This window comes from Grampus griseus (genome assembly GCF_964374135.1).
Source record: "Grampus griseus genome assembly, chromosome: X".
In the NCBI taxonomy this organism is placed as follows: Eukaryota; Metazoa; Chordata; class Mammalia; order Artiodactyla; family Delphinidae; genus Grampus; species Grampus griseus.
This window is the reverse complement of record NC_138999.1, coordinates 16035360-16061505: the sequence shown is the minus strand read 5'-3', so window position 1 is coordinate 16061505 and position 26146 is coordinate 16035360. Positions and strand designations below refer to the sequence as shown.

At 42.5% G+C, this 26146-nt stretch overlaps 1 protein-coding gene across 1 annotated transcript; it reads right to left on the bottom strand.

Annotated features, from left to right (window-relative positions):
• Nucleotides 1-498: 498 nt before the first annotated feature.
• LOC309839567 (pyruvate dehydrogenase E1 component subunit alpha, somatic form, mitochondrial) lies at nucleotides 499-22604 on the bottom strand. The gene is made up of 11 exons (XM_082681354.1): nucleotides 22426-22604; nucleotides 10442-10501; nucleotides 9696-9869; nucleotides 8776-8902; nucleotides 7990-8081; nucleotides 7067-7159; nucleotides 6097-6252; nucleotides 5768-5839; nucleotides 3428-3495; nucleotides 2168-2276; nucleotides 499-1662 (listed from the first exon to the last, which is right to left on the bottom strand). Exons 1-11 carry the CDS (start codon nucleotides 22480-22482, stop codon nucleotides 1498-1500), a joined length of 1173 nt encoding a protein of 390 aa, XP_082537480.1. The 5' UTR covers nucleotides 22483-22604; the 3' UTR covers nucleotides 499-1497.
• Between the last annotated feature and the right edge of the window lie 3542 nt (nucleotides 22605-26146).

Here is a 26146-nt window from a genome sequence, read left to right as displayed (position 1 = left end):
ACAGATGCAGCAGCACGCCTGTACAGTACCTCTCGGGCCATGTCCCACTCCTGCTAAGGCACAAGTGTCACCTCCATATGTGAAGAGAACATATTCCTGTTTTAGTTAAGTAAGTTTTCAAGTTAGGGACTGCATTTTTAAGACTAGACAACAAATCTAGACAAGTCTGGAAGGATATACTATAGCTTTTGCCATAAGGCCTCCTAAAGAAGTATTCTGCTGTGTTGCTTTGAAGTTGTCTTCTCTTACGACTCTCTAAAGAAGACTCCTGTTTGTTTCGTAGTGGTGGTCTCCTCTGCAGGCTCTGGACTGCAGTCTCCCAGTACAGAAGACAGGCTCAGGGGACCCCGGCAACCCAAGATGAGGCTTAATCAATCAGCTAAGCCAGGGGACACAGGGAGCAAAGAGCGGACAACATACACACGAATTCTGCTGCACTTACGCAAGGAAAACACCGCTTGTTCAATGAACAATTTAAGAACTTGAAGTTTTAAAGAATTATGGAAAAAATTTCAACCTTTTATTTATCAACATGTTTTCAAGGTGAGTAGAACTTGTATGTATTGTGAAAACAGTGATTGTAAAACCTGGTCTTGACATCCCAGAGTATTAGGGAATCCTTAAAAATGAATTTTAATTTACTTCAATGGAAAAATATCTGCTGGAAAGGTGAAACAACAGGTGTTTAAAATAACAAAAAGGCTGGGAATCACTGTTTTAGATCACACATTCCATACATTACTATTAACTGGAATTGCACTTAAAATTGATAAGAATATGCCTTGTATTTAATGTTTGATATGACTGTAAATAGAAAACTATTAAGAAAATAGCTTCATATTTATACTTAATGTATAAATGGAGAAAACTAACTTATTTGGCCTTTAAAATGAAGTAGTCTTATTTAAAAATCGAATTGTCCTTCCACCCCTGCCTGGTTATAATAAATATTGTGTTTTATTAAGGAGAAATGATGGTTCAGTGTGAACAGGCTTCAGCACCGACATGCACACAAATGGGGGCGTGTGTGCACATTAGGGTACACCAGGTAAGCTGCTGGGCACTGGGAGGGACAGGACAATGATCGCCCCACAAAAAGGTGGCAGAGTTGGACAGGCATATAAGGAATTGTTTCTCCTTTTAGTAACTAAAAAAGTATTTGTTAAACGAGTATACAACTAAACCAAATAGAACTATTTTAAAGAAGTAATTTGAAGGAGGGTTAAGCAAACTCTTATTACCTATTTTAGACCTATATAACTAAAATAACCTTTATAATAAGATCCATACTATCCTTAAGATATAACATTAAAAGACGTTGTATCTTTTAATGCAACACTGTACAAACCACATGCAATTACACTATCTATCTATCTATCTATCTATCTAAATCTACACTTTCTTTCTATGGGTTTTTTCCTCTTTAACAAAGTTGAGAACCCAAAGCATTCCTTACAGTTGCTGCTGAATACCCAACTGAAGGTGTACCATCTCGCATTAACTGATGGACTTAAACTTGATCCACTGGTTTGCACCCCGGACTTCAAAAGGCGGATCGCTGCAGTAGATGTGATAGCCGAGTTCTTCCAAAGGTGGTTCAGGGTCAGCTGTAGCAAACTGGGCAGCATCCTCAATTTCTTTTCTCACGTCAACATCAATTTCCTAAAAATCAATCAGATTACAGTTCAAGAGATGTTTTGAATAGACAGCAGCTTAGGTACCAACTTGTTCTACTGGGAACCTCTTGCTAGTTGTTAACTCTCTACTAGTACTGGCAGTATACCTATTATTACTGAAAATGTTAGGTTAACCATGACACAACGATCCACGAAAGGGGATTCTGGAGGACAGATACCAACATTAAGACATATACCCTGGCGAGGGAACATTTATGAATTAAAAATCTACAGTATATTTTTAGGAAAGAAGAACTGATGGTGGAGGAGGTTAATGTCCTGTGAAAAATATTGCGTTGGCCAAAAAGTTCTTCGGGGTTTTCCCACAACATGGCTCGGAAAATTTTTGGCCAACCGAATACAATATGTACTTTCCCACTTACTTACCTAATTTACCGAGTGGCAGCTTCTTGTGTAGAGAAAAACTGCTCAAAAAGGAGAGCCAACCTTCAAAGGCAGACTTACTTTTAAACCATCAAGAGTCACTGTACCTTTAGTTCTTCAACACTGGCCAGATTGCTGTTCACCATCCTATCCTTGAGAAGCATGATAGGGTCACTCTTACTTCTAACTTCCTGAATTTCTTCTCGTGTACGGTAACTAGAGGGAGGGAAACAGAGTTACAAGTAGATAAGAACAGTGCCGGCACAGCAGAGACAGTCTGGGAAACACAGCAGTCTGTTTCTGAGACGAAGGAGCACATCAGTACTCACGTCACCGTAAGAAGGGCAGAATTATATACTTTCAAAATACAAGAACTCATCCTAATATTCTGTAAGGAAGAGCTGCTCTGTCTTTATAGAAAACTCTACAATGGCAATTCACCTGGCTTCTCTGGCATTCTGACAACAGGCGCCAAGTTTCTATTTGCTACTTTGATCTAGAGGTAGGGCGTGAAGGTAGTGGTGGAGGCAGGGGAGATGGTTTTCTGTGGTGATAGCTATAACCTTTGAGGCAGCAGAAGGCTAAGCACAAAAAAAATGTGCCTTGCCTTTTCTCCCTTAAGACCACAGAGCAGTGTGGCTGGCAAGAACTTGGAGAGGAGGTTTTCCGATTCTTGATTGTACAACTGACCCTTGTCCTACAGCACTTGAAATAACACTAAAAGCAAAGAAAGGCTCTACCATTTTTTTAAGAACAGAATTACACCAAGTGCTTTCTTCCATGTAAGCTGCTCTTCATAACATTTTCCCTTAGGCCTTCATTCTATACTCAAAGACTTATTACGGCTTACTTTGACTAAATCTACTCTTAATTATGCCACACTCCGGGACTGCAGCATTACATGCCGGAGTTGCCAGGTGACAAAACTCCTTTTTTTTTGACTGATTTATTTCAACATATGGAATATCCCACGTGCTACTTGGTCTTGCTCCATTCCAGCCAGAAGAGGAATATGCCATGAGAATCTGGGGTAATGCCTACAAAAGGTAAATGCCCCCAAGTATCCTACTCTACCATCAGTCCTGTTTTATGCAACAATTCCTCTCTGCAATTGTTTTCTTATTGGTGCTCATGCTAACTAGCATGTACACACTAGAGGAATTTTCAGAATGCTTTCTATATTGGAACCAATTTATTGGAAGGCACGGCTTTCAGGCTCAGACTAACTACTAAATCAATGCATGAAGCCAACTGGTGTCTGGCTTCAAAAGCAAACACACACTGAAATGCTTTGCTTTTTCATCTAAGTAGCACCATTCAAAGCCCATCCACTTCGGACACCACACTCAGTTTTCCCATGACCATACCTGACTCCAGGATCACTCATGCTGTGCCCATGGTAACGGTAAGTCTGCAGCTCCATCAGTATGGGCCCCTAAAACAGAACCCAGTGGAGGTAAGGTGAAACAATGGCCACAGCCTCAAATGTACGCCCTTTCAGGATCAAATACCTTCATCAGATCTGAGTTAAGAATTTCTTCTTAGTTGATTCTCATTTCTATTACCTATTTATTGCATGTTTCATTCTCTTTTTTTTTTTTTTTTTTTTTTGCGGTACTCGGGCCTCTCACTGCTGTGGCCTCATCCCGTTGCAGAGCACAGGCTCAGCGGCCATGGCTCACAGGCCCAGCCGCTCCGCGGCATGTGGGATCCTCCCGGACCGGGACACGAACCTGCGTCCCCTGCACCGGCAGGTGGACTCTCAACCACCGTGCCACCAGGGAAGCCCCATCCTCCTTATTTTTAACAGGAACTTATTAATAAAAGCCACCCCCCCCACAGCATATTTTGAATCAAAAAGGCAGACAATTCTTTATGTAATGTCAATGGGTTCTATTTCACCAGAATTGCATTTGATATATAATTCTTTAAGCACAGCATAGATTTAATTAAGAAAAGCCTATCAGAAAGCGGGGATGGCATTTATCTTCACGGTTAATATGCTAGTCTTTCTGCCCACCCCCCTCCCCCCCAGTCACAGGGGAAATCATCTATAAGCATTCTGATCAAGGCTAGAGAAAAACACTAACATAAACCTTAACAACGTAAGATGAAAAGCAAACCTCTAGTCCTCTCGTCCTTCTCCACTTCCATGCACACATGAAGAGAGGCTGGATAGATGACTTTCTACGTCACACCCACTTCATGCAGTGTTTCGTAGGGGACAGCAACCAATCCTGCTTCACAGAGATCTAGCTACTGTGTAACAGAAAGTTGGCAGGTGCTGATCCTGCGACTGGGAGAGCCCGGCTACCACGAGGTAGCTTGCTCATGCTACACCAGCCCCCTTTTAGAAAACAACTTTGAACAGAGGGGAATGGGGTGGATCTAGGATCCTTGGGCAGTTTGGTGTAGTAGTTAAAAGAGGGCGGGAGATGGAATCCAAGTGCTTGGGTTCCAGTTCTGGCTGTACTCTATAGTAGCTACATACCTCAGTTTCTTCATCTACAGAACAGTAATTAACCCAGCTCAGAGGTGCGCCGATTAAAAACGGTAATACCTAAGTGCTTAGCACATTGCCTGACCTATCATCTCTCAATAACTGTCACCTATTGATTGTTAATCATCCCGTAGCCATTTGGAAGCACGGCTGGTTAGGCTAAGGGGATGGTGATAAAGGGGGTTTTCCAGACCCTCCCCTAATTCCAAGATCAGGCTTTGCTCAGGCTGAGACAGTCAACACACTACAAACTACTGATCCTGTTTCCACATACTGTTGGATGCCACATATTCTTTCAGGAACTGGGGGGGGGGGGGGGATGATGATACCCACCACCCAGGGCGTGGACCCCCTAGTCTCAGAGTCCTGATACAGACCAGTGAGCCCACTGCCACCAACCTGCCATCGCAGTCATCTCATTTTTTTCTTGTTCAACCGTTCTACAGCTCCCTCCCCTCTTCACCCTCTCTTCCATTTTCATCACTGCCAGCCCAATCTTATTTGCACTACTGCCCAAACACGTACGTGGGGGAAGTCACTGAAGGGTAAACCTCAGGGGCCTGCTTTCTGGGCTGTGAAACACTGATTTAGGGAGAAGAACATCTTTCCACCAGCTCAGATGGCATGTAAGCCTCTTTTTAGGCCAATCTCACTGTTCCCTTCTCCCTCCACTGCTATAACTGGAAGGGTCAAGGTTCTTAGGACTGAAACAGCAAGACTAAGACTACATAATTTAAACGTATTATTTGATTTACAAAAGACAAACTTATACTGGATGCCTATTTTACATAAGCAAAGTTCTGTGCAGGGCACTGCAGGAGTCCCCAGTCTGTTCACTCAAGGGGCTTATGATTGATGGCGGGGGGCGGGGGGTGGAAGAGTTAGAAGCACATAATTAACCAAACCAAAAGGCAAAACAGATCGTCACAATGAAGACAGAGGCAGAATGCTGAGGGAGCACTGCAAGGCAAGATTTACCCCAAATGGGGCAAACATGGAATGTTTCCCAAGACGTGAGCTATCAAGACCATGTTATTTATATGAAGGGACCCGATTCGCTTAACTGGACCCAGCTTCTATCTTTTACACCTCAATTAGCAGCTACTCCTATATTGCTACAATAGACACAGGGGGCATTCTTTTAACTTTAAGACAGATAAATGTCATTAGAAATCTCTAGCCTAGAGGCCTACAAGAAAAATCTTACCTTTCCAGCTCTACAATAGGCAGCTGCAAACCTTGTGGCCTCCCGGACACACAGGATATCCATTCCATCTACCTATTAATAAATGGGAAAGATTAAATAAACACAACATTGTAAATCAACTATACTTCAATAACATTTTAAAAATAAAAAGGAAAGGGGCAGAGCATAAATCCAACTGCCTAAAACCATTTTCATCTTACATGACCTGTTCATCCACTAAGAAAACAGAACTCTTTGATCTCTCTGAGATCTTCAAGGGCACTTGACAGAGTGCCTGGGCCCCGCAGGCCCTGAGGGTGTAGCTCCAGCTCTACAACAGGTGTCCTTACCCTCAGTCCAGGAATGAAGTCGCCTCTCTTGTAGTAATCAGTGCTGGCTGCTGCTCTCTCCACAGATGTTCCCATCCCATAGCGGTTATTCTCACAGATGAAAATACAAGGCAATTTCCACAAAGCCGCCATATTGTAAGCTTCGAATATCTGACCCTGGAAGTATGTATAAAAGTTCAAGTGGTTTCATTTTGCTGTTTTTCTCTAGACTTCATCATCCACAACAGCTGCTGCTCTACCCAGCAGAGAAAGCTTCCATAGGATGAAACGCCTCACCCACAACTAAGCTTCTGAAGCAAAGGAGTGTGTGCGCTTGGGGGGGAGCGGGGCACAGCGCAGCAAACCCATCACCTCTTTTGCCGCTAAGGAAGTGACAAACCAAGTACTACTACTTGCTTCTGTAGGGCCAAGGCAGCAGCGGAGAATACAACGGGAAAAGATGGACATGTAAGAATGTACTACGGCTGCCTAGTTGTGTGCTTCACTATAAATTCTGTGAGACCCTCTGGATGACCAGAGTGAACCGGTGTCTGAGAATCGGCATCCAGAGCAGGGCCTGGCAGGGTGTCAGCCACGGACCGGTGATTACTCAGACCACGACAGAAGAGCGAGAGGAGTCTGACAGCGCCTTGGCATTCAGGGGAATGAGTCTGTACATTACGGTACTGGTTTAAGAACTGGTTTGCCAAGGATTAAAATGTAAATCAGTCCTTCCCCACAGAGTCTGTGGAGCGCTGAGGTAGAGCAAAGGTGAGCGTACTCTTAGGAGTACACCTATATAAAGCGCTTGTGAAACAATGCCAGGATGTAAATCTCTAATGTGGCCACAAAACCAAATTTTAGCTTGCCAGATAAATGGCCATTTCAACTAGTAAGCAATATACTACTTCACCACAAACTGAACTATGAATATTCAACTTTGGACATAACACTGTAATCATTATTGCAATGTTAAGAGACACATACTCACCTGATTAGCAGCGCCATCACCATACAAAGTCAAACAGATTTCATCTTTTCCGTTATACTTACAGGCCAGAGCAATCCCAGCTCCCAGGGGCACCTAATATTAAGGACAACCAAGAAAGGAACCACAGAAATCCGTGAGGGAAGAAGTTAATGCTCTGAATGTTAACTCCTGACCAGAATGTGAGATAGAAATGACACTGTCCCTACCCCAACCCTGTCTCTGCTTACCCTACCCCCAATATTATAAACAAACTAGCAAAGTAACACGAATAACTACTATCGTATTCTATGTCAACCATTTAGCAATAACATTTATGCATTCAGAGATTCAACTGCTAATCCTGAAAAGCCAAAAAAAGAAAAAGAAACCAAGGATTAAAAAAAATACCAAAAACAAACCAAAAAACCCAGATGCTAGAACCTTAATATATTAGAAAGTAAACCGAACAATCTAGATACGATCTTCTGCTGTTCCTTGTCCATTATTTACTAACTGATGAGAACAAGGAGGACGGCATAACCACAGAAGCTGGCTTTAGATTCAAACTAGGCCCTTAAGATCCTGACCACCTGCTTCTCCTGGTCTGGTACCAGTGCCAGCACTGTCTACAGCAGGAAGAGAGGTGTGGCCAAGAGGATGTGACAAAGCAATTAAATATCAATTAAACGGCAAAGGTATAGTTCTACTGCTAGAGGCTCTTGCTTACTTATAAAACATAACAAGTACATAAAAGGAAACATTTTAAATCACTGTACAAATCTATTTATTAAATGATAGGGTATGAAGCAAGAGGTCATTTAAAGCACACCGTGCCCCCCAAGTACTGAAGTACTTCAGAGGGAAGTTGTCTGGAGTACAGAATATTGCACAGATGTGGGCCAGGGCCAAATCCAGAAAATCATACAATGCTAGTCCTCAACTACCTGAGCTCCCACGATGCCATTGCCCCCGTAGAAGTTCTTGGCGTACATATGCATCGATCCTCCTTTTCCTTTAGCACAACCTCCTCTTCGTCCTAGAAGTGGCACCACACAAACATGACACATCAAAAACCAAATATATAAAACAAACAAAAACACACCCTGAGTATTTACGTAGAGGCTCAACCATTAGAACTCAGAAACCGATTCAACTACATAAGCACCTGTCCCTCTATGCAAATACCTAAACAAGTCCTCCTTGTCTCCTGGCCCTTTTATAATGAAGGTCAGACCAGTCCCATGTCCTTGACCTTTCCAACTTTTTCAGCTCTCTAATCACTGAGTTTTCTTCAGATGTTAGTGTGGTCCCCTAGACTTTTTTTTTTTTTTTGGCCAGTTACAAACATCTGATTTCTCCTACACTCGCATAAGAGTCAAGGGGGACAAAGGGACTGTTGAGAAGATTCTACCCAATGAATTTCTACCCAATGAAATACTTATACTCAATTTACTTTCTTTGCTAGATTTCTATTGGCATGCTTGAGTGATAAACACTATTCTGATTTTATAGAGCTGACCTTTACCTGAGAGGCCAGACAACCTCAAAAAATGGTCAGTTTACTCAAAAGCACAATAGAGGTACCAGAGCACCAAAAGGGAGAGGTTTTTTTGGTTTCAGCTTTTTTTTTTTAACCCTCAAAAAGGTTTCAATGTTAACTTATAAACGGTTAGCATCTTAATAGGAGATCTGAAAACTTAATTTCCCCTTTTTGTAAATTAATAGCAAACCTGTAAGCTCTGCGAGAATTGCTCGGACAGAAAGCCCACGAGTAAACGTAAAGCCGTGAGCCCGATATGCTGTGATCAGATGGTCTGTGGGGTTTATGCCGGCCTCCAGGCCCACACAACAAGCTTCCTGCATTCAAGGAAGAAGTGGCAATGAGTCAGTACAGTACACCATTTCTAGTTAAAAGGTTTCCTACACTATTATGAAATATTTGGCCCAGTAGAACTCTTCATTAATAACAGCAAGTACCTCTACTTTACACCAGAAACAGAGTAGAGGGTAAGGCCCAAGCCAGAGCCATAAACTGGCAATGCACAGATACGTTTCTTTTAAGCCTGTATGGTGATGTGAAAAAATCCTGAATCAAATGTGAACATTAAAATATTGGGGAATTTCACATGAAAATAGAGACGTCTGTCTTCTCTCGAAGACATCAGCAACAGGAAGCATTAGCCCCGTATTTCCACATGGCACCAACTGGCTGGACTACCAGCCAGTTATGACTACCCCTGCGGGTGGGCCCCGTCTGTTCCACTTCACCACTAGTCCCTGTCACCTTTCTCGATACTTCATACAGCTGGCAGCCTTCACTCATGTATTCTACCTAACTGGTCCCTGGTAGGCATTTGATTTCACAAACCTTGGCCTAAACCTACAAAACAAAAAACAAAACAAAAACCCTTCCCCCAAAAGTATACTCAGTACAGGTGATCATAATGCTATAAAGGCACAGGAAGTCAGCAATATGATACAGGAGTCAATTCTTTAGCATAAGCTTCCTAGCAGGTCTCAGCATTCTCATGTTTATTCTAAAATACCAGCCTCAAATCCTTCAGACAGATAAAGCAGGGTAAAAGCCGATAAACACACACCATACTTCAATTCCTAAGTAACACAGTTTCACTACAAAACTACCACCCACCTGACCATCACACAAGTGACAGAAACCACGAATAATTTTCTGTTTATATAGCTGATCTGCTTTTAACTCCATTCGACGAACAGTCTGCATCATCCTGTAGTATTTGAGCCCATCCTCCCTGGTGAGCACCGTAGTGACAGGAGGGCCCTCTTCCAGCCGGTGAAGATCACATTTCTGAAATGGAATCAGACAGTTATCTCTCAGTCACTACAATGTAAACACTGCCAACCCACTCTAAGATCTAACTCGAAATATTTAAATCGAAAACCAGCAAATACTGAACTTGAAAACCAGCAGGCGAGCACATCAGAAATGCTGCATATTGCTTCTGATTCCTTCATAAAACTGACTGTGCAATGAGATGGGGTTTTGGAGAAAGGAAGTCTTTCTAAGATGACTTTCACTGAAAACCCCTAGAAGTCAACTGAGTTACAGGTTGAAAGACAAACTTTCAAAGAAGCATTCTAAGAATCTTCTTATTCAAACATGTTACCAAACCACATTTCAAGTCTTAGAGTAGGTCTTCAATCTTTTTAGCTTGCTCTCCTGCTCCAAACTACCAAAAACCTGCTACACAAAAGGAGTAAATTCTAATTTTTGCTAACTTCTCTGAATCTTCGATTCTAGAACATTTGGAATAAAATGGTGAAAAACATGAATATCAAAATGCTGTACTGCAGAGGTAAAACTATATATCAAAGTGTACCTGTGGAAAAAAATTTAACACGAAGCAAAACACCTCTTACCTTAATTTCAAATGTAGCATCATTTGCAAAATTACGGGATGCCACCAGCACTCTGCTTGCCTTGAAAGATCAAAATATACAAGTATATCAGTGCTTTTTATTGTCGGTTATTTTTGAGTTATTATTCTTATTAATCAGTTATCAGGATGCAGTCCTAGAACTCTAAGAGCCCTAACACATTCATGGGCTTATCTTCCATTCTGTTCACTGTGTTGGGATCTTGTCCTCCAAAAGGAATCCATGCTTTGGCCAAAGAAACATGATGGTACCCCCATCTAAAGGCAAACTGCAGAAACCCGTCTATATAGTCACTTTGTTTTCAAAGAAATTACAGTGAAAATGTAATGAAGTTAATGGCCAAATCGAAGAGACCAGATAATCCGTGGGGTATGTTTATGCTATTCTTAGTCATAACCACATACGTTGAGCAAGCTAATGCTTTACTTTCAGAATAGTTCTTCAAATAAAACTATGATTCAACTCCTATTTCAGGCAAATCACTTCTCTATGAAACGGTACTATAAGAAAAATATTTTAAACTACACAAAGCATGAAATAGACACCTTAGTGAGAAATGTACAAGACAAAAGAAAAGATACTTAGCATTCCCTGACTTAAAAAAAACAAAAGATTTGAGGGATGTTTTATGATTCGAAGAGCACCAGAAGGAAGATGTTCTCTACAACTCCCTTCCTTTTTTTTTTTTTTTTTTTTTGAAATAATAAATGCTTCTCGAGAGGTCAGACAGCAGAAGCAAGAACAACTACAATCCTGCAGCCTGTGGAACAAAAACCACATGCACAGAAAGAAAGACAAGATGAAAAGGCAGAGGGCTATATACCAGATGAAGAAACAACATAAAACCCCAGAAAAACAACTAAATGAAGTGGAGATAGGCAACCTTCCAGAAAAAGAGTTCAGAATAATGATAGTGAAGATGATCCAGGACCTCGGGAAAAGAATGCAGGCGAACATAGAGAAGATGCAAGAAGTGTTTAACAAAGACCTAGAAGTATTACAGAACAAACAGAGATAAACAATACAATAACTGAAATGAAGACAACACTAGAAAGAATCAATAGCAGAATAACTGAGGCAGAAGAACGGATAAGTGACCTGGAAGACAGAATGGTGGAATTCACGGCTGCGGAACAGACTAAAGAAAAAAGAACGAAAAGAAATGAAGACAGCCTAAGAGACCTCTGGGACAACATGAAACATGACAACATTCACATTATAAGGGTCCCAGAAGGAGAAGAGAGAGAAAGAACCAGAGAAAATATTTGAAGAGATTATAGTTGAAAACTTCCCTAACATGGGAAAGGAAATAGCCACCCAAGTACAGGAATCGCAGACAGTCCCATACAGGATAAACCCAAGGAGAAACACGCCGAGACACGTAGTAATCAAATTGGCAAAAATTAAAGACAAAGAAAAATTACTGAAAGCAGCAAGGGAAAAACAACAAATAACATACAAGGGAACTCCCATAAGGTTAACAGCTGATTTCTCAGCAGAAGCTCTACAAGCCAGAAGGAGTGCAATGACATATTTAAAGTGATGAAAGGGAAGAACCTACAACCAAGATTACTCTACCCAGCACGGATCTCATTCAGATTCGGTGGAGAAATCAAAAGCTTTACAGATAAGCAAAAGCTAAGAGAATTCAGCACCACCAAACAAGCTCTACAACACATGCTAAAGGAACTTCTCTAAGTGGGAAACACACGGGAAGAAAAGGACCTACAAAAACAAACCCAAAACAATTAAGAAAATGGTCATAGGAACATACATATCGATAATTACCTTAAACGTGAATGGATTAAATGCTCCCACCAAGAGACACAGGCTTGCTGAATGGATACAAAAACAAGACCCATATATATGCTGGCTACAAGAGACTCACTTCACACCTAGGGACACATACAGACTGAAAGTGACAGGATGGAAAAAGATATTCCATGCAAATGGAAACCAAAAGAAAGCTGGAGTAGCAATTCTCATATCAGACAAAATAGACTTTAAAATAATATTACAAGAGACAAGGAAGGACACTACATAATGACCAAGGGATCAATCCAAGAAAAATATATAACAATTATAAATATACATGCACCCAACATAGGAGCACCTCAATACATAAGGCAACTGCTAACAGCTATAAAAGAGGAAATCGACAGGAACACAACAGTGGGGGACTTTAACACCTCACACCAATGGACAGATCATCCAAAATGAAAATAAATAAGGAAACAGAAGCTTTAAATGACACAATACACCAGATAGATTTAATTGATATTTATAGGACATTCCATCCAAAAATAGCAGATTACACTTTCTTCTCAAGTGCGCACGGAACATTCTCCAGGATAGATCACATCTTGGGTCACAAGTCCAGCCTCAGCAGATTTAAGAAAACTGAAATCATATCAAGCATCTTTTCTGACCACAACACTATGAGACTAGAAATGAATTCCAGGGAAAAAAACGTAAGAAACACAAACACATGGAGGCTAAACAAGACGTTACTAAAAAACCAAGAGATCACTGAAGAAATCAAACAGGAAATCAAAAAATACCTAGAGACAAATGACAATGAAAAACACGGTGATCCAAAACCTATGGGATGCAGCAAAAGCATTTCTAAAAGGGAAGTTTATAGCTATACAAGCCTACCTCAAGAAACAAGAAAAAATCTCAAATAAACAATCTAACCGTACACCTATAGGAACTAGAGAAAGAGGAACAAACAAAACCCAAAGTTAGCAGAAGGAAAGAAATCATAAAGATCAGAGCAGAAATAAATAAAATAGAAACAAAGAAAACAATTGCAAAGATCAATAAAACGAAAAGCTGGTTCTTTGAGAAGATAAACAACACTGATAAACCATTAGCCAGACTCATCAAGAAAAAGAGGGAGAGGACTCAAATCAATAAAATTAGAAATGAAAAACGAGAAGTTACAGCAGACACTGCAGAAATACAAAGCATCCTAAGAGACTACTACAAGCAACTCTATGCCAATAAAATGGACAACCTGGAAGAAATGGACAGATTCTTAGAAAGGTATAACCTTCCAAGACTGAACCAGGAAGGAATAGAAAATATGAACAGACCAATCACAAGTAATGAAGTTGAAACTGTGATTAAAAATCTTCCAACAAACAAAAGTCCAGGACCAGATGGCTTTACAGGTGAATTCTATCAAACATTCAGAGAAGAGCTAACACCCATCCTTCTCAAACTCTTCGAAAACATTGCCGAGGAAGGAACACTCCCAAACTCATTCTATGAGGCCACCATCACCCTGATACCAAAACCAGACAGGGATACTACAAAAAAAGAAAATTACTGACCAATATCACTGATGAATATAGATGCAAAGATCCTCAACAAAATACTACCAAATAGGATCCAACAACACATTAAAAGGATCATACACAGCAAAAAAACAAACAAACAAACAAACAAAAAACTCTCCAGAAAGTAGGCATAGAGGGAACCTACCTCAACATAATAAAGGCCATATATGACAAATGCACAGCAAACATCATTCTCAGTGGTGAAAAACTGAAAGCATTTCCTCTAAGATCAGGAACAAGACAAGGATGTCCACTCTCACCACCATTATTCAACATAGTTTTGGAAGTCCTAGCCACAGCAATCAGAAAAGAAAAAGAAAGAAAACAAATACAAATTGGAAAAGAAGAAGTAAAACTGTCACTGTCTGCAGATGACATGATACTATACATAGAGAATCCTAAAGATGCTACCAGAAAACTACTAGAGCTAATCAATGAATCTGGTAAAGTAGCAGGATACAAAATTAATGCACAGCAATCTCTTGCATTCCTATACAGTAATGATGAAAAATATGAAAGAGAAATTAAGGAAACACTCCCATTTACCATTGCAACAAAAGGACGAAAATACCTAAGAATAAACCTACCTAGGCAGACAAAAGACCTGTATGCAGAAAATTATAAGACACTGATGAAAGAAATTAAAAATGACACCAACAGATGGAGAGATATACCATGTTCTTGGACTGGAAGAATCAATATTGTGAAAATGACTATACTATCCAAAGTAATCTACAGATTCAATGCAATCCCTATCAAATTACCAATGGCATGTTTTAAGAGCTAGAAGAAAAAATCTTAAAATTTGTATGGAGACACTAAAGACTCCAAATAGCCAAAGCAGTCTTGAGGGAAAAAAACGGAGCTGGCAGAATCAGACTCCCTGACTTCAGACTATACTACAAAGCTACAGTAATCAAGACAATATGGTACTGGCACAAAAACAGAAACAGAGATCAATGGAACAAGATAGAAAGCACAGAGATAAACCCACACACCTATGGTCAATTAATCTACAACAAAGGAGGCAAGGATATACAATGGAGAAAAGGTAGTCTCTTCGATAAGTGGTGCTGGGAAAACTGGACTGCTACATGTAAAAGAATGAAATCAGAACACTCCCTAACACCATACACAAAAAAAAACTCAAAATGGATTAGAGACCTAAATGTAAGACTGGACACTATAAAACTCTTAGAGGAAAACATAGGAAGAACACTCTCTGACATAAATCACAGCAATATCGTTTTTGATCCACCTCCTAGAGTAATGGAAATAAAAACAAAAATAAACAAATGGGACCTAATGAAACTTCAAAGCTTTTGCACAGCAAAGGAAACCACAAACAAGATGAAAAGACAACCCGCAGAATGGGAGAAAATATTTGCAAATGAATCAACAAAGGATTAATCTCCAAAATATATAAAAAGCTCATGCAGCTCAATATTAAAGAAACAAACAACCCAACCCAAAGATGGACAGAAGACCTAAATAGACATTTTTCCAAAGAAGACATACACATGGCCAAGAAGCACATGAAAAGCTGCTCAACCTCACTAATTATTAGAGAAAGGCAAATCAGAACTACAATGAGGTATCACCTCACACCAGTTAGAATGGGCATCATCAGAAAATCTACAAACAACAAATGCTGGAGAGGGTGTGGAGAAAAGGGAACTCTCTTGCACTGTTGGTGGGAATGTAAATTGATACAGCCACTATGGAGAAAAGTATGCAGGATCCTTAAAAAACTAAAAATAGGGCTTCCCTGGTGGTGCAGTGGTTGAGAGTCTGCCTGCCGATGCAGGGGACGCAAGTTTGTGCCCTGGTCTGGGAAGATCCCACATGCCGCGGAGCGGCTGGGCCCGTGAGCCATGGCCGCTGAGCCTGCGCGTCCGGAGCCTGTGCTCCGCAACGGGAGAGGCCACAACAGTGAGAGGCCCGCGTACCGCAAAAAAAAAAAAAACTCAAAATAGAATTACCATATGATCCAGCAATCCCAGTACTGGGCATATACCCAGAGGAAACCATAATTCTGAAACACACATGCACCCCAGTGTTCATTGCAGCACTATTTACAATAGCCAGGTCATGGAAGCAACCTAAATGCCCATCAACAGACGAATGGATAAAGAAGTTGTGATACATATATACAACGGAGTATTACTCAGCCATAAAAAGGAATGAAATTGGGTCATTTGTTGAGACGTGGATGGATCTAGAGACTGTCATACAGAGTGAAGTAAGTCAGAAAGAGAAAAACAAGTATCGTATATTAACACATGTATGTGGAACCTAGAAAAATGGTACAGATGAACCGGTTTGCAGGGCAGAAGTTGAGACACAGATGTAGAGAACAAACGTATGGACACCAAGGGGGGAAAGCCGCGGTGGGGTGGGGATGGTGGTGTGATGAATTGGGTGATTGGGATTCACAGGTATACACTGATGTGTATAAAACTGATGACTAATTAAGAACCTGCTGTATAAAAAAATAAATAAAATTCAAAATTTTAAAAAAATAAAATAAAAGCTTCTCATTTATTACTGGGAAAAAAACAGATTAGCCAGCTGTTTTTTCAGTGGGTGAAATTCTGATAAAAATGCCTCTGAGGTTGATCTGTTGTTAGATCAAGCAAGGTGACCTATGTGCAACTTGGACCATTGCTTGGGCTCAAAACAGATCTCGGAGCTGGTGTCATTGACTCATGCCATTTGGTATGCAGATTGGTGGCATCTGTGTTTTAACCTCAATTCCTATTGCTACAGAATTCCTATTCTGAGGCTTAGAGGGGCAGGCCTCTGACTGCACTGTTGCCATCTGAGTTGAGGGGGTGGGACCTGCAATGAGTTTTCAGTGAAGCTTTTCTCTCGGTGCTGATGAGATTCATGCTACCTGAGTTGCCCAAACCATAGAGCACTTAACTGTTGGGGCTGGGGTACAAACCCAGCAAATCTGGCTCCAAGGTCTGTGTCACCTCACCTTAAGCACCTCACCCCCACGAGCTGCCTCCTCAAACCCGCACGGCCGCCGAAGAATCCCAGTGCTCCCTTTTTTTTTTTTTTGGCCACGCCGCACAGCATGTGGGATCTTAGTTCCCCAACCAGGGATCAAACCTGCGCCCCCTGCATTGGAAGCGCAGAATCTTAACCATTGAACCGCCATGGAAATCCCCAGTGCTCCCTTGTTGATGTTCAGGTGGCTGTCACTGTTTGGTGGGGGGAAGGGGCGCGGGTAAAAAGCTGCCAGAAATGTTTCCTTTTCACTCTGCTCACAGCAATAGTACTCTGTGTGATGGCTAAGGTCCAGGTTAGACCACAAACATTTAATCAGTTAGGAGGACTGTACTACTTTAGCCACATTCTGCCACGTCACGCATACGTAAACCAATATGACTTCTTCTCATGCAGACTTGAAGAGCATTCTTCAGACCCCACAAAAAGTACTTTTGATATGTTCATACAGTGTGTTACCTTACCATCCAACCTGTAGCAATGGTCTTGATCTTGGTGAGAAGGGGTAAGGTTGATCTGCTAAGTGTACAAGCCAACAGGCAGAAAGCTATTATCTAGTGATCTCTTCACCCATCAATATACCATTATCCAATAAAGCCAACAAAAACCATGACATTGCTGGAGAAAAAAAGTTGAACTGCTAGAGACAAATGCTTCAGTTAAGTTAAGAGATTGAGAGAGTCCAATACATCTAAGAATAAGTGAAAAAAATTGAGAAATTTGGGAAGAAGAAAAGTTGAGAAGTATGAGGTGACAAACAAAACGTTATGTTCGGCAATCATGAAATGGATATGTTATTTTTGACAGTTAAATGGTTTTGGGGGGCTAGAAATGTATATATCTTGTCTTGAAAAATAAATCTCCAGATACAACTACAGAAACTGCATTTTGGAGACTGAAAACTAACGACCAAACCAGTCAAGCAACAGTAACCAAGAAAAGGAAAAATTCTCTTTCTCCATCCTAAATTCCTAACAAGAAACAATGACAGTTCTACATAATAAAGAGCAAGAAGGTAAGGTCAAAGATTTTGACTGTCAGAAAGCTACTTAGATACTTTCTCCCATTTCATTACTATGAATCTCAAAAATAGTAAGATTCGCTGATACAATGGGTGAAAGGAGCCACATTAAGCGAAAGTTAAGCTAAAAGTCGTATCAGAAGTTGGGGGGGGGCCTTTCTCACCTTCTGAGATGGCCCACACTCTGTGGAGTCTGTTTCTCTCTAAATAAATCCACTTCTTACCTATCACTTTGTCTCTCACTGACTTCTTTCTGCGATGAGACATCAAGAACCTGAGCTTCGGGGCTTCCCCGGTGGTACAGTGGTTAGGAATCTGCCTGCCAGTGCAGGGGACACGGGTTCGAGCCCTGGCCCGGGAAGATCCCACATGCCACGAGAAACTAAGCCCATGCGCCACAACTACTGAGCCTGTGCTCTAGAGCCCACGAGCCACAACTACTGAGCCCGTGTGCCACAACTACTGAAGCCCGTGCGCCTAGAGCCCGTGCTCCGCAACAAGAGAAGCCACCGCAGTGAGAAGCCCGCGCACCACAACGAAGAGTAGCCCCCGCTCGCTGCAACTGGAGAAAGCCCACGCGCAGCAACGAAGACCCAACGCAGCCAAAAGTAATAAACAAATAAAATAAATAAAAATAAAACAAAACAAAACAAAAAAAAAGAAGTGTGAGGGAGATTTGGATCAAGATGGTGGAGGAGTAGGACGTGGAGCTCACCTTCTCCCACAAGTATCAATACACCAAAAATACATCTACGTGTGGAACGGTTCTCACAGAACATCTACTGAGCTCTGCCAGAAGACCTCAGACACCCAAGAGGGCAAGAAAATCTCCACATAACTGGGCAGGACAAAAGAAAAAAGAAAAAAAAAGAGAGAAGGCAATCAGGACAGGACCTGCGCCCCTGGGAGGGAGCTGTGAAAAAGAAAAGGTTTCCACACCCTGAGAAGTCCCCTCACTGGTAGAGATATCACCCAGGACAGAGGTGGAGCTTCGGAACCTCGGAGGAGCGTGCAGCAACTGGTCTGCGGAAAGCAAAGCGGAGAGAGACCTACACAGACGGTTGGTACCACGACCTTGCACTCCCCAGCTTGAGAAGCTCCTCCACTGGGCTGGGCAAGGGCTGCGTGCTGAGGTTTGGGCTTCGGAGGTCAGACCCAGGGAGAGGACTGGAGTTGGCTACGTGGAGATGACAGCCTGAGGGGGCTGGAGTGTGGTGCACTATAACTGAGGGAATACGGGAAGAAGCTTGGGCCCTTCAGAAAGGCAAGGGGCCATTGTTGGGGGGTGCACGAAGAGAGAGGTGGGACCGCCATAGGAGCTTCTTTCTCCGTGCGCGCACTCTCAGGCAGCAGGGCACCACCTACACGAGCTCCGGGGGGCGGACTCGAGCCGCCACTGCCATCTCGGACTCCAGAGGCGGATGCAGACCACTGCAGCTGCCAAGGGTCCCGTGACTGGGCACCCACCACTGCCCCCACCCTCCCCGGGAGCACACGCGGGCCACGCACCTGCACATCCCCTATCAAGGGGATAACGACCAGCACACGCAGAGGAAAGAGACGGCAAGAATCCAAACCAAAAACAGCCCTCATGCCAAAAAAATATTCAACCCACACAAACTACGCAGGGAGGCACCTGCATATAAGTAGCCCTCCAAGACTACAGTAGATAACTGTTTCTCCTAAATTCAGAGAGTAAAAAAAATATAAGCAAAATGAAGAAGCAGAGGAACTACTCTCCGTTAAAAGACCAAGAAAATTCCCCTGAAGGAACAAACAATGAAACTAGGGTTTCAGTCTAGTAGATACCAAGTTCAAAAAGGAGATAATGAAAATACTGAAGGACTTAAGAAAGGCTATCGACAGAAATGCAGAGTACTGTAAAAAGAAACTAGAAACTAGAAAGAGGAGCCAAGAAAAATTAGAAACTTCATTTGCTGAGACGAAAGCTGAGCTAAAGGCAATGAATAGCAGAATGAATAATGCAGAAGAAAGAATAAGTGATCTCGAAAGTAGAATAGTGGAAATTACCCAATCAAAACAGCAGACAGAAAGGCAAGTGAAAAAAAATGAAAGCAATATAAGAGACCTATGGGATAATATAAAGTGTGCCAATCTACGCATAATAGGGATTCCAGAAGGAGAAGAAAGAGAAAAGGGGACTGAAAATGTACTTGAAGAAATTATGACTGAAAACTTCCCAAGCCTAAAGAAGGAAGCAGATATCCAGATACAGGAAGCACAGAGGGTCCCAACAAGATGAACCAAACAGACCTACACCAAGACATTTCATTATAATAAAATGGCAAAAGTTAAAGAGAGGATTTTAAAGGCAGCAAGTGAAAAACAACGTGTTAGTTACAAGGGAATCCCCATAAGGCTATCGGCTGATTTCTCTACAGAAATGCTGCAGGCCAGAAGGGAGTGGCAAAATATATTCAAGCCTTGAAAGGGAAACATCTGCAACCTAGAATACGCTACCCAGCAAGATGATCATTTAGAATAGGAGAAGAAATAAAGAATTTCTCAGACACGCAAAAACTAAAAGAATTCAGCAATACTAAACCTACCCTAAAAGAAATACTCCAAGTTCTTCTCTATATAGAAAAGAAGATATAGGAAGGAGGAAGTCACAATTGGAAAGTAAATCACTTAAATTAGCCACTATACAGATCAAAACAAAAACAAAAAAACCTATTTGTGAAAGTGATGATAAACACAAGGAACAGCAGAAGGATAAACATGAAGATGTAATCAAAAGGACATCAAGAGCTTCCCTGGTGGCGCAGTGGTTGAGAGTCCGCCTGCCGATGCAGGGGACGCGGGTTCGTGCCCCGGTCCGGGAAGATCCCACATGCCGCGGAGCGGCTAGGCCCATGAGCCATGGCCGCTGAGCCTGCGCGTCCGGAGCCTGTGCTCCGCAACGGGAGAGGCCACAACAGTGAGGGGCCCACGTATGGGGGAAAAAAAAAAAAAAGGGGGGAGGGGGGCTTCCCTGGTGGCGCAGTGGTTGAGAGTCCGCCTGCCGATGCAGGGGACACGGGTTCGTGCCCCGGTCCGGGAAGATCCCACATACCGCGGAGCGGCTGGGCCCATGAGCCATGGCCGCTGAGCCTGCGCGTCCGGAGCCTGTGCTCCGCAACGGGAGAGGCCACAGCAGTGAGAGGCCCGCGTACCGCAAAAAAAAAAAAAAAGACATCAAAATCATAAGATGTGGGGAAGGAGAGTGACAAAATGTACATTTGTTTTTTTAGAATGCATTTGAGCCTATATGACTACCAGTCTAAAGCAAACAGATACAGGAAGGGGTTCACATACTTGAAAAACAGGGCAACTGCAAGTCAAAAACATACATAGATTCACAAAAACCAGAAAGAAAACACAAGCATAAAATAAAAGGAAATCCTCAAACCACAAAAAGAAAGGAACAAAGAGGAAACATAGAATAAACTGGAAAACAAGGTTTAAAATGGCAATGAATACATACATATCAATAATTATCTTAAATGTCAGTAATGCTCCAATCAAAAGACACAGAGTGGCAGACTGGATTAAAAAAAAACCAAGAGCCTAAAATATGCTGCCTACAAGACACCCACTTTAGGACAAAGGACACACAAAGATTGAAAGTGAGGGAATGCAAACGGAAATGACAAGAAAGCAGGGGTTGCAATACTCATATCAGACAAAATACACTTTAAAACAAATAGCATAAAGAAAGATAAAGAACACTATATAATGATTTTACACCCGTCAACATATATGAACCTAATATAGGAGCACCCAAATACATAAAACAAATACTAACAGACATAAAGGGAGAAATTGACCGGAATACAGTACTGGTAGGAGCCTTTAACACCCCACTCACATCAATGGACAGAACTTCCATACAGAGAATCAATAAGGCAACAGAAATCCTAAATGATAATAACAATGTTCAACACAGGTAGCACCTACTATGTACCAGGTGCTACCGGGAAAGGTTTACATATTTGTCACTCGTTTAAGCCTCACCGTCTCTCATCCTCATTTAAAAAAAAAAAAAAAAAACAACCCCACGGGTAAGTACTCTCATCTCTCCATGTTAGAGATGAGGAAACTGAGCACGGGGATCTTTAAGAAAAAACAAAAACCTCTTACTCAAGGTCACAGGGCTAGTAACTGGTGAAACTGAAGTGTGAATGGAGCCACTCTGTCTCCGGGTTCCCGGTCAAGAGGAAGATTTAAAATGAGTGGGCTGGGAAGAGGCGGTCAACTCGAGACTCGAGGAATCCCAAAGCCCCCTTCTCTGAGGTAAACGAACGGGCCCTTCCAGAGCGCACCGACCAGGCCGGCACCGGGAGCCGCGCCCGACCTCCACACGGACCTTGTAAAGCTCCCCCTCCCTCAGTCGGCGCCCGAGGGCCGAGCCACCGCTCCCCTCGCGGCCAGGAGCGGAGCGCACGACGTGGACGCAGGACAAAGGCCCGCGGCTCCACAAGGCCCGGCCCGCCCGGCCCACTCAGCCCGCTCGTCCTGCCCTCTGGCGTCCTCCGGCCTCGGGCCCACTCGCGCCCCACCCCGGGTCGCTCACGCCACCTCACCGGCTTCTGGGCGACGCCCAACAACACGCGGGAGACGGCGGCGAGCATCTTCCTCATGGAGTGCGGGCAGTGGCGGCAGCGGCGACTCCCAACGGCCCAAGCAGCGCGGCCCAGGTGCCTCCAAGTCTCCTTCAGGTTCTCGGAGCGGACGCTACCACTTCACGCCAGCACGACGCGACGGAAACGTCACGCGCCTCGCCGGGCCGCGGGCCAACCAGAACGGCTCCCAGGGCGTGCCCCGCCCACCTGAGGCCCGCGGCCGCCCATTGGGTGTCAGAGCCAGAGGGCGAGGCTGAGGGATCTTTCCGTCAGCAAGCAGCCGGCAGGTGAGGCGCCGGAGACCTGAGGGTGCCTGCGTGGGAAAGTGAGGCCACACCTCCAGGCCCCGCGGGAAAAGGACCTGCTTGGATTTTGCACCCCAGCTGAGCCACGCACGATCGTGCAAGGCCAATCCTACTGAGCGTCCAGCCCTGCCGGTGCCGCAACTTTGAAGCCTTTGCTCAATACACAAGATGGTGAAGATTAATATCCCTGGGGGAGGCCGAAAGACAGAACACCTGGTTTCTATAAATGGTTCTGCCGCTAACTTTTCTTTTAGAGATCATGTGACAGTTGTAAGTCTTCCCTATCTGCTGTGAGCTAGGATTTGATGAAATAAAATTCATATTTTAAGGCAAGACAAGAAAAATTTAAACAAACTGTTTTTACTCGGCCCGTTTGGGCCTCCTGCCTCCCCTCTCGTGTGCATTGTGCATCTGCATTTATGCATTAACCTGAACTCCCTAATGGCAGAAATACCTGCTCAACCATAAACATGAATTGTTCTTTTTCTAGCGCCAGCCATGTAACCCCTTTGAAGATAACATTCCTTTCTCAATCCTGTAAGGGATCACGATGACCCACCACTCACCTTGGATGTGCATACATCTTTGGTGAATTTTATGTACAATGCCAATGTATCATTTCCCTTAAAGATAGCGACGGGTACAGAACAGACCAGGTCACATGACCTGGGGAGATACGGGGCCACAGCTAATGGAAGTTCTTAGCTTAAATACTTACATATAACCTTATTAATGTCACTAGCTATATTGTTTATATCCTGCCTATTTTACAAAATGATTGTTTCTTGCATTACCAGATGTGTGACTGAGCCTGTGATAAAAATAACAATGACTAAGTGACTTGAAATGATTCACCAAATATTGATATATAGTTCTCTTAAGATCAATGATGGTAATAGCGTAACTCTAGCTATGGGAAGAAGCAACAAGAGGGAACCGTTTCCTGAACCATAACAGACCAGTAAGACAGGCGGTCCAGAGGCTTTGGGCTACTGTCAACAGGGCCTAATCCACTAACAGCACACGGAGAGTCCTATCAATGAAATCCTGGCCTTACCTGGGAATGAGCATTCCTAGTGTTGTGGGCCAAATTGGTCATGAAATGCCTCCCAAACCTTGGTCTAAATTAAGACCGAAAGGGAAGGGTTTGTAAAATAAAGAATGTTGCCCACCATCCAGTTCTACAAGAATCAAGTTGTGAGCCGCTGCAGTCACTGACCTAAAATATACCCTAAAAGGAATTCATGGTGAAGAACAAGATGAGGCATTTTTGTGCTCTGGGAAAACTGGCAGAACTGGCCCTCAGGTAGTTAGATATTTTCAGGAGAAAATTTTATGAACCCAGTTTCTTGCATCTTCCCATACTTGGAAAAGCACTAAAACCATTAACTAAGACCTCTCTTCCCTCATGAACATCAGTAACCTTCTACCAAGATGTGTGTTTGACTGCACGTACCCCTTCTCTAAAATCACAGACATACTGGCCTCCCTGCCCCCTAACCTCTTCAGAACAGTTCTGAGCTCTCTGAGAGGCTGTCTCCCAGATTATAATCCTCAGGTTGGCTCAAATGAAATTTTCCATTTCTTTCTTAGGTTGACTATTGATTAATTTTTTCCTCATTATAAAATAAATGTCATGGGGATGTAATATAGAGCATATGTGAAAGTTGCTAAGAGAATAGATCTCTTAAAAAGTTGTTATCACAACAAAAAATGTGTAATTATGTACAGTCATGGATGTTAACTAGACTTATTGTGATAATTTCACAATATCTACAAATATTGAATCATTATGTTGTACACCTATAACTAATATAATATGTCAATTATACCTCAATAAAAAAAGATCCATTTCATTTCTTAAAGGAAAATAAACTTTGACAGTCTCTATAATAATGTAAAAAAAAAAAAAGAAGGAAAAGAAGAGAGGAGGGTTTCAGAGCTTGGGTAAAACGAGATGAGGGACTCTTCTCTCCAGCACTCCGGCCTGGCCAGTTTATGACCGGCTTCTCTGGGTGAAGCCGGAGGATTTAGATTAGGGATCTTGAAATATGCCTTTTGACCTTTCCTTTACAAAGCACCCTAAAAACTCTCAATCAAGCTGAACTTTAGAGCAAACCATGGTCCTTACCATGCCTTGGGCTTTCTTGGTGGGAGCCATCGCCCCAGTGGATGACTTAGAAAAATCATATATACAGGTCATAAAAGTCAATGAATATTTGAGTGTTTTTGATGTGCTAGGCTCCATGCTGTGGGAAGGATTATTTTTTTATTTTTTTGGCCGTGCTGCGTGGCTTGTGGAACCTTAGTTCCCTGAACAGGGATCGAATCCAGGCCCTCAGCAGTGAAAGCGCAGAGTCCTAACCGCTAGACCACCAGGGAATTCCCTGTTGGAAGGATTATGGCTAGGGGCTCTTCTGACTTCCGAGCCACAGAAATGTTTTCCATAACCATAACACAAAATGGAATACAAATGGAGACAAAATGCAACAAATGAATTTAACCATATACGAAGTTGTGGACCTAACCCCCCAGGGAATGACCTGAACAACACAGTAATAAAGCCAGCAAAAAAGAACTGCCCAAAAAAGGCTTAAATTGTTTTATCAGTGTCATTGTTATTGGAGACCACACACACACACACACACACACACACACACACACACACACACACACAGATAAAATGAATATATAATTATGTTGACGTCATTAGGAACGAAGATTTTCAACATGAGACAAAAGAGACACAAATATAAAATGAAAGCAAAAGAAGCTTAGTGGTACTGATTTTGAATTGGAAATAACAGTATAAACTCATGACTATTTTCCCCTTAAAAAATATACATCCTAACTGTCTCCACTGGAAAGACCTAGAAGCAAAGAGCCACCCAATAGTAATTACTCTGAAAACTGGTAAAGGGAAAGAATTGAGGATTTATCCTCCCTCTCCTATACAGACTGAATTTCAAGGTAAACCAATAGCTGATAGGGGAAAGTTTTTTTTTTTTTTTAACTTTTTAGTTTATATTGGAGTATAGCCGATTAACAATGTTGTGATAGTTTCAGATGCACAGCAAAGGGACTCGGCCATACATATGCATGTATCCATTCTCCCCCAAACTCCCCTCCCATCCAGGCTGCCACATAACATTGAGCAGCGTCCCCTGTGCTATATAGTAGGTCCACTGGTTATCCATTTTAAATACAGCAGTGTGTGCATGTCAATCCCAAACTCCCTGACAATCCCTTCTCCCCATCCTTCCCCACCCCCACCCCCGGAAAGTTCTTTATTGAAAAGTTTTCACTAATTAACAAGGAATCCTAGAGTTTTAATATCCCCATCTTCCAACCCTCAAGGAGATGATGGATCTAGCCAT